Source organism: Capsicum annuum, chromosome 1, assembly GCF_002878395.1.
Source record: "Capsicum annuum cultivar UCD-10X-F1 chromosome 1, UCD10Xv1.1, whole genome shotgun sequence".
NCBI lineage: Eukaryota > Viridiplantae > Streptophyta > Magnoliopsida > Solanales > Solanaceae > Capsicum > Capsicum annuum.
This window is the reverse complement of record NC_061111.1, coordinates 161,143,646-161,153,849: the sequence shown is the minus strand read 5'-3', so window position 1 is coordinate 161,153,849 and position 10,204 is coordinate 161,143,646. Positions and strand designations below refer to the sequence as shown.

The 10,204-nt window shown below is 31.8% G+C and overlaps 1 protein-coding gene across 1 annotated transcript; it reads right to left on the bottom strand.

Annotated features, from left to right (window-relative positions):
- Positions 1-498: 498 nt before the first annotated feature.
- Positions 499-9,943, bottom strand: LOC107840985 (probable beta-D-xylosidase 2). The gene is made up of 5 exons (XM_016684967.2): positions 9,244-9,943; positions 6,784-7,065; positions 2,110-2,728; positions 1,586-1,999; positions 499-1,330 (listed from the first exon to the last, which is right to left on the bottom strand). The coding sequence occupies exons 1-5, from the start codon at positions 9,643-9,645 to the stop codon at positions 729-731; spliced, it is 2,319 nt and encodes a 772-aa protein (XP_016540453.1). The 5' UTR covers positions 9,646-9,943; the 3' UTR covers positions 499-728.
- Between the last annotated feature and the right edge of the window lie 261 nt (positions 9,944-10,204).

Sequence of the window (10,204 nt, the reverse complement as noted above, 5' to 3'; positions counted from 1 at the left end):
CAGAATTGGTCTGTTGCTATATGAGATCAAGAGGAGTAGAGATTGAATTATATGATACAGAAGCAAGCAGAGCCTATGAAAATATGGAAAAGATAGAAATGTTGGAAAAATTAAAGCTTTGCAATGGATATCTGTTAGAAAACGGATCATGGATCACCCATGTGGACCGACCCAATCCAACCCGTCACTTATTTGTTTTTTGATTATCAGAATAGAAAGAAGATAGGGGAATAACTTGTTGATTTAAATAAAAAAAGGGGTGGGAACAGTTAACTGTTCACCCGCCCAATTCCCTTATAAGTATGCTTCTTCAGACAACAAAACCAAGAAAAAAGATCAGAAACAAATAAAAATACAGTGCATTTTTAACAAAAACACCAAGAGAAAAGAGCATTTAGTTTGTGACATCAAGGCTTTGTTTCCTAGAGATTCGAAGCAAACTTGGGCAGATCCTTTCGGAAGCAGAATCTATTTCCGCTGCAAACTAAAGGTACACTGTTTTTGCTCCGAAAATTACTATCAATATCCAATTGTTTCAATTGAAAGTTACAATTACAATTAACTTCCCAAACAGTATCTTCCTTCCTCTTATCTAATCAAATCTAATTTTTGCTTATCCCCTTGTTGAATAAGAATAATTGGGGAAAAATAATCTCCAATAAACGCAAAGACATCTTTACGTGGAGATTTTACCCAAAAAAGAACAAGGCAAAAAAAAAAAAAATGATTCAAGATTTAATAACTCCAAGAACTGATGCTTGAAGGGACAGGGAGTGCTTAGCATCACCAATGTGAAGACTGTGTTCACCTATAGGAATTCTTCGAATACCAGCCTTATCTACCACACTTAAATACTTGCACACATGAATATTTATCGCCACATGTTGTTGTGATCTTGCTGGGACGTGCACTTTTTGAAATGCGACCAATTGTTTATGTGGCGCCCATAGCCCAACGGGTGGCTTTGAAAATACGAGCAATGTGTGCGAACCGTCCTTTGATCCCACGTTTTTCACATCAATATGAACCTGAATTGATAGCTTGCTGCATTTTGCGTGTGTCACTCGGATTGCCTTGTTGGATATGCTAGTGGTGTTGAATGTATGACGGCCGTCTATTGGAATGGCCAGTGTTTTTGGAGCTTCAAAAATCGTGGTTACGAATTTTGTGTAGCTTAATCCATGCCCGAATGGGTACACTAATGGACCTTTGTAGAAACGGTAAGTTCTACCAGGGTAGCCTTTGGCTAAGTTTGATCGCATTTCCATTGTTGTCATTGGTAAATTGTTTAGGTACTCCTGTGGATACCATGTCATTGGCAGCTTCCCATCTGAAAATAGTAGTATACAATCAGTATATAATTGGGACACGTTAATCGTAATAAGAATCATTTGTATTTATTAGCTCTATTCACTATGCTATTTGAGTTGTGGATCCCTTAGGGAAAATGAGGATTATTTGCACCATATGGACTGAAGTAACGTGGATTGGATTTAAATCAAAAACGTCATTCAAATGTCTCGAAAAATGAGTGTGCTACAATAAGTGAAAGTCCACTTTTGTGCAAAGGTTTTAGTAATTTAACCTGGATTATGGGCTCCAAAAAGGACATCAGCAATGGCAGCACCACCAGCTTGTCCAGGATAGCCAGCCCACACTATACCGCCAATTCGAGGATCGTCATTGGCAAACGTAACATCAACTGGGCCTCCAGACATGAGGACCAATACCACAGGACCTTTCGAGGCCTTGGATACTTCGGAGATGAGTTCTTGTTGGAATCCAGGCAGTAGTAACCCAGTTCTATCTCTGAATTCAGCCTCAATAGACTGGTCTAGGCCCATTACTAGCACTGTTGCATCCGCTTGATGTGCAGCATTTACAGCTCCAGCAAATAATTTGTCGTCAGTGCATGCTACATCACCACAACCTTTTTCGTGAATGGTCTTTGCATACTTTGTTATTCCTTGTAATGGGCTTGTGTATCCACATGCAACACCTATATCAAAAGAAGCCCAATTAGTCCACCTTTCACATAACAATGTCACCTGTGATGCAAATTGTGACCTTAACTATTTCTAAGAGGAAAAAAATAGTTATTCTTTTTACCTGCGTAATTTCCAATCATTGTGACGGTAACATCAGAATTAGGTCCAATGACAGCAATAGTATGATGGCGTCGAGGAGAAAGAGGAAGAGCAGGCCCATGATTCTTAAGAAGAACAATGCCCTGTCTAGCAGCTTCAAGTGCGAGTTCTTGGTGGGACGGGCTGCAAACATCTCTTGGGCCAAGATGCCCATAGGGTTGGGCTGATGGTTCTCCATCAAACATCCCAAGCCTCATTTGAACAGCAACAGTATTAGCTAAATTAGCATCAATAGCAGCCTCTTTGAGAATGCCAGTATGCACTGCATTCTCAGTATGTTGGGCCAAAAAAGGCCCACAATCCAAATCCAGGCCTGCTTTAATAGCATCAGCAGCTGCTTCCTCAGGTGTTCTTGTATAGTGTTGACTTTCGTAGAAAACTCCAACGGAGTCACAATCGGAGACAATATAGCCGTTGAGACCCCAACCGCCACGTATGGTTTTACGAAGAAGTTCTGGGTCAGCACAAGTTGGTATGCCATTGACTTGATTGTAAGAGCACATAATACTAGCCACTTTACCTTCTTTAACACAACTTCTAAATGGTACGTCAAATGTATCTTCAATATCTTGCTTGCTAACCTGTGTGCATTGGCATAATTGTTAAAATTAATCCATTCTTAGTTTTTTGAAGCTTCATACAAAATGATACTTCCTCCGTTTCATAATAAATGAATTGTTGGATTTTTGCACAAAGATTAAGAAAAAAACATTAAAGACATAAATTTAACACAATTTTTCATTTTTACCAAAAAAAAAAAAAGTTGACTTTGTAATACTTTTTCAAAAGTTAATTGGTTGTCAAATCATAAGGATAAATTTGAAAAAAAATTCAATGATTCACTTATTTTGAAACACCAATAAATACCCCAACAATTCACTTATTCTGAAACGGAGGGAGTATCTTTGTAACTGTTTTTTGGATGTTCCGTTCAAATGATCCAAATGCATCCGATTACTATTTTACCAGGAAATGAAGCCCAATGCATGCAATTGATCAAACTTATATATAGCCAGGAAAAAGAAAATAATTGGAGTTTTTATTAGAATTTAAATTCTCTTAAATGCATATGTTCAATCTAAAGCTGCAGTTGTGGTGCAGGTACACACACCAATTTGTATGCTGGATTTGTGTTCAGTCAAGACCATTCAGTGGGAAGAGCCACAATTTCACTTGGAATATTGAAAATTACTACTAAACAATATTAATATATTCCATATAACCTCCTTACCTACCGGAGACAGATATAGGGTAAAACTATTACTCACGTATTCATTTGAACTCAGTAAATTGATTCGAACTTTGTATATGTGTTGAGAATTCGTGAAATTAGTAAGAAAATTGAATTGCACTCAATAATTAAATATGTTGTGCTAAAATCTTATATTCAAATTTTAGATTTGCCCCTATTACTAGTTACTGGAGCCTAAAATTGTTTCGCATCCTGGAAAGTGAAACTATTGAAAAAGCTAAAATTGGTGATAAATTAGTTATTCTGTAGTTGGTATAGACGCATTCATTAACGTCTTAATTTGGAGTAGAAAACAATGAAAGTTCTTATTACTGGACATTGGTAATAATGCACTCTGTTCTCTGTACTAGTGGTATATTGCGTTTCTCTGTTGAGAGACTGTTTTGTCGAATTGCAAGAAAATGTTATTCAGTACATGCAACAATTGATGGTGCCTAGAAGTGCTGAGCTATAAAAAGCGAGGAAATTTCACGAGATGTTTAGAAAGTACTCTCTGGTCGACTATGATAAAGAAATAAGAAATAATAGCATAATTTTAGGGTTCGTTTGCTCATGAAAATTTTTCTCTTTTTTCCAAAAAAAAAATTTCGGAGTTAGAATTTGTGGTGTTTGGCCATGAAAATTCAAAAAATAATTCCGGAAAATTTTTCTGAAAAGAAAAAACAGGGTTTTTGTTGTTTTCACAATTTTCCAACTCCAATTCCAACTTTTATTATTATTACATATAATCCCAATCTTTTAAATTTTTACATAAAACTCTCTTTATAACATTACTTTTTCAATATTACGTATATAGTAGTTTTAAAGAATAAGATAATTATAATTTCAAACTTAATGCTATCCTAGTTAATATATGTCTCTTTTTCTCCCTCATCATTATTTTTCTCCCTTATTTAATTTTCTCCCTTATTTATGACATTATTTTACTACTAATTTATATTTATATCCATAAATATATAAAGTATTATATTTATAATAGAAATATACAAAGTATGTTATATATAAAGTTTATACCATGTATATATCATATACACACATATATAAATATATAAAGTATTAAGAAACATACTAAGCATATTTATAATATAAATATACAAAGTATGTTATATATGAAGTTTATATCATGTATATACCATATACACACATATATAAAAGTACAAAGTATAAAGAAACATACTAAGCATATTTATATATGAAGTTTATACCATGTATATACCATATACACATATATATAAAAATACAAAGCATGTTTTACATATAAATAATTTATTCACACACAGTAAAATCTTTCATGTATAAGAAAATTACAAAAATAAATTAGCGGCACCCTAAAATTTAATAACAACTCATCATTTCCTATTTTTTAGGAACGGAAAATGAAGGAAATAAATTAAATAAATTCCTAAAAAAATAAATTTGTTTGAAAAATAATATTTGTTACCTAAACAACAGAAAGTAGTGCTCTGTTAAATATAATATCCATATTTAAAATTTTCAAATATGAGAAAACGACTATTAATGTAAATATTATATATGTCATAATAAAAATTCATTAAATATGGCCATGTATATGTAATTATTTTTATAATAGTGGCTAATTATGTTCTTTTTTCATTAGTAGGTAAATTTTAGTTGGGTGATTTTAATAGTTTGTAAAAGTTAGGGCATAAAATCATATTTAAAAAAAAAATTCAAAAGTAAAAAAAAAAAATTCAAAAACACATGGTCAAACACAACTCCAACTCCAACTTCAACTCCAACTCCAACTCCAACTCTGAAAATTTTTAGTTTTTATGGCCAAACGGCTACTTAGTATTCGTTTGGCCATGAAAATTATTATATGTTTTCGAAAGCTATTTTACTTTAGTAAAAAAAGTGAAAACAACATGCATTTGGCCATAAAAATTTCAAATACAATTCCAAAATTATATTTGACACTTTTTTCACTCATACTTCTCTCGTAATTTCTAATTTACTGCTTAAAAGTTCTCATTTATCTCTGAATTAGAGTCATATTTTAAGCATTGAACTATTATATTCAAATATAGTAAAATTAAATTATTATTTTATTTATTATGAGCATAAATCAATATTGAATAGGTAAAACTAAACTTAGGGCCCATTTGTCCATAAATTTTTTTCCCTTTTTTCCAGAATTTTTTTTTCACTTCTTTCACTTTTCTGAAAATTATGGTGTTTGACCATAAAAATTCGAAAAATTATTTCAGAGTTGGATTCCAAAAAGTGAAAACAATTTTTTGTTGTTTTCACAATTTTTCACTTCTATTTTCATCTTTGATTATTATTACATATAATCCAATCTTCAAATTTTTACACAAACCCCTCTTATAACTACAACCAACCACCCTAAAACAAAAATTATTATTTGTTTTCTATGATACAATATCATTTTTAATTGTTACAGATATTCTAATCTTTTAACCAAAATTTACTAACGTGAATAAAAAATAATAAATGACACAATCTATGGTGAAAATATATTAACTTTTGTTTTGAATGAACTATATTATAGAAATATAAGACCTAGAACATTATGTTATTTAAAAATGAGAAATTTAAGCCATTCTAATTTTTTGTATATATCATATAATGGCTATAATGATTTTAATAAATTATTAAAAAGTGATCAATAAAATCGCATATCAAACATAACGTAACGATCCATATTGACGATTACCTTATTTTGATTTTATGGATTTCCAACAGAGACGAGTGTGGTAATTTGCTTAACAAAAGTTTGTTCTCTTTACCAAAACAAAAAAAATTCAAGGAAAATCAATATCATCAATAAAGAAAAAGCAAAAAATTAGCACTAATCCATTCAGAAATAATTCATACGTAAATTTTTTTAAAAAGATCAAATTCAATAAAATAATTAATTCACGTGAAAGTAACTAAGAATTTTCATCAACAAATTTAAGAATATATAAAATATATTTATATTCATCAATCATATTTATCAAAATATATTTTTTCTATTCAATCGATTAAGATTAGATAAACTTATTTAGCTCATGCTTGTGATATTTTTATTTAAATTTTAGTAGAATAACAATCATAATAATTAATTTGTTGTTAATTATTTTATCAATTGAAGACATATAAATTATATTCTCAACATTTGGTTGTATGTTAGTAGGTAAATTAATAGTTAATTGATTTTGTTAATTTTTAAAAGTTGAGAGCACAACATCATATTTAAAAAGATTTTTTAAAAGTTCAATTTCTTTTTTCTTTTTAAAATTTGGCCAAACACAACTTCAACTCCAGCTTAATCTCCAACTCTAACTCTAACTTTAACTCGAATAAAAGTAATTTTTATGACCAACCATCTACCGAGAAAAGTGGGGTATGAAATTATACCTTAGCATTAAAGTGGAATCTGTCAACCCCACTCCAGTTATCGAGGTCGTAGGCCGTATAATGCTTGCAACATGCTGCCACTTTCAGCCGGTCACCTTCTTCGTTTCCCTGTAATCCTCTCACGTAACGTTCAGCGTATACAGCGGCAACCACCGGATCTTCACCGGGAGTCTCCTGTCCTCTTCCCCACCTAGGGTCTCGCAATATGTTCACGTTTGGACTCCAATATGTCAGACCTCCCATCTCTCCATTGTACATGGCTCTTGCTTCATCTGATACCACCTGCCAGTGTCCCCACCATAATCACACATTATTATTATTAGTATTAATTTAATACTTAAGTTGATAAATTTTTTCTATATATCAGACTACAGATTAAGTTATTATCATATAACTAGGAGATTACACGTTAACGTTATAAAAATATGAGTTAAAGACTATGTATAATAAATATTTGTGATTTGATCTTCTTTAAATTTTGCATGTAACAAAGATGTACTGATCAGGCTGCTCTTTCTTTTATATATTAGACTACTAGTAACGAAAAATAGAGACAATTGTATAATTTTCCTTTTAATTAAAGTGGATATCATCTTTGGCTCGTTAACATAAATGTCGAGTTACAATTTTGAGTCTATAAATTATGAATTTAGAAAAGAAAAATAACTAAATTTTAAATAAATTATTTGTATTTATCAAGTGTATTTTTTAAATATATATATCTAATGTGCGTTAAATTATTGTATTCTGCCAAATTATAAGCAAGATACTAGCTGAGTTATAAGTGAGATGCTAGCTTAGTCACTATCGATCAATATTTGGTTGAAGTTGAAAAAATAAATGAATTTAACGTCGAAAAATATTTGAAAATCAAAATTATGTTTTATTAAACTGCCAAAGAAATTAAATGTATGACGTAAAATTATCTTCCCCTTCGTCTCATACTGCTTTTTCACTTTCTCATACTCGTTTTTTTTCAACCACTCTCATACTCCATTCTACTTGAAATCGACAATAACTTAGAGTACTTTTCAAACTTTTTCATTTTAATTTCATATTACGATTCAAATTGAAGTTTGAAATAATGAACCTAAGTTATCCAAGGGACATTGTTCTGGAGTTGATAAAGGGATGTGACCTTATATATATTAAATAAAATAAAGAGCCTGTTCTGGCACAATTGCAACTTGGCTGGATGCTATTATATAGTCACAGTCGAATAAGTTACGGCCTATGGGACCCTTCCACATACTTGCCAACTTTATCAAGCAGTCAAGCCTTTGATTGGTTGCAACTAGCACACAAGAAAGAAAACCTTTACTCTTTACCAAAACACACCTTTAATATTTTTTCTCTTAATTACTCCCCAATCATTCCACTCCCACTATGCTCTTTAGAATCAAAGGATAAAGGGATCAGCAATTCTTTTGTGATGCATTGCCCCAATAATTTTAGTTCATCACGAGCAGATGTCAAAACTAGACTGAGTTTATATTACCTTTCGATTGGAATTATCAAATACTCTTCTTCATACTCTTTTTATATGGAATTTATAGTTTTTCTAGCTAATCTAAAGGAGTGTTTTACCTAAGCTAAAAAAGTTCTAATTCCTTAGAAAGTATAGTACTAATAAATTTGTAATAATTTCAGATAGCAACCTGTCCTTCAAAATAATTTGGAAATTACTCCCTCCGCTTCATAATAAATAAATTGTTGAATTTTGGTACACAAATTAAGAAAAAAGCAGTAAAGATATAAATTTAACACAACTTTTCATTTTTATCCCCAAAAAAGAAAAAACTGATCTTGTAATACCTTTTCAAAAGTTAATTGGTTGTCAAATCATAAGGATAAATTTGGAAAAAAATTCAATGATTCACTTATTTTGAAATACCAATAAATACCCTAATAATTCAATTATTCCGAAACAGTGGGAATATCAAATTATGTACATAGTTAAGTGTGTAAAAACTTTTAAAAAAATATCCACCGCCAAAATTCAGCAATTCCATGCAAACGCAAGAATCGAAAAAATGTAAGATCTCTAGTCTACTCAGCTCTAAGCACCACAGAGAAAGTAACAACCACATTATCCTTAACCTTACTAAAGTATGTTTAGATTATATATAATACTAACATTTTAGTTGTATATAATATTCACATTGTAGCGTGTTTATAGTGGATGATAGCCCATTTATCTTTTACTATGTCATCAATTATAACTTGTTAGAAAAAAATTATGTTTAATTAGTTTATGCATGGACAACAAAATTTGAGTTGAAGCTATTCGGTACTGTTGTATCCATAACTATAACAATCCCTCTGCCAGTGGATATAATTACATTATAGTTGCTTGCTTCGTATAAGTATTTTTCACAATTCAATCCGTACAAAGAACTTAAATATAATTAGCAGAGTATCGACAAGCAACAACATACGTAATATTAATATTAATCTTACCCGTCCAATTTCTTCCCACAATGAAGCATTGAAAGAAGCAGCAGTAGTGATGACTTGAGGGAAGCTAGTGGCACCTGGAAATTCACCACCAAACTTAGTCCCTGGCCCAACATTTGACACTCCATGAAGTGCCTCAGACCACCACTCATACCCTTCAATACCCAACCTTGGCACTGCTGCAGCATTGTTCCCTAACAATTTCACCTTTTCTTGCAATGTCAATCGCCCAATGAGGTCCTTCACTCTGTCACCAATGGGCAAGTTGATTTGACAAAAGGGGAGTTTTTTAGTTGCCCCGTCTTTTGGGTCACAGGCGAATGGGGAACGAGCTGATTGAACAGAAGCAAATAGGAAAAGAAAAAAGAAGAGAGTGAAGGTTGGTTTACTGATGCCTCCACTCATTTTTGTGGGAAGATGGAATATTTGTCTTACCAATTGTATGTGAGCTTTGGATGTAAAAAAGAGGAGAATATATAGAACAGAGCTTTTGAATTTGTTCACGACGTGGGGGTTGGGCTACCTATTTAGTGGTTACGGAATGAGATAATGATGCATGAGGACATGGGCATTGGTGATGCACCTTCTGAATGTTTTGAATTTTTAGCTGAATACATACACAAGAGATGTATAAAGTGTTAGGGTTAAATACGTATGAAAAGTATGAAATAAAAAATGGAGGAAAAAATAGTGGAGAGAAAGCGAGACATTCAAATGGAAAATGTTCTATTTTTTAAGGGAAAGTTCACTAATTCTCCCACCTTCATGGGAGAAGGAAACTTTGAAGTGTTTACCATAAGAAACACTTACTCCACATGTCGTTGCTTGGTTTTGGCTTCGATTTTTTTTATTTGACGCAAAAAAATATGCAATAAATTTTTTCTGTGTTTTTGATCCTTCATTTATATGCATGCATACAGTGGCGAAAACACTGTTTCGAAATGCAATGCAGAAGCGAATTGAT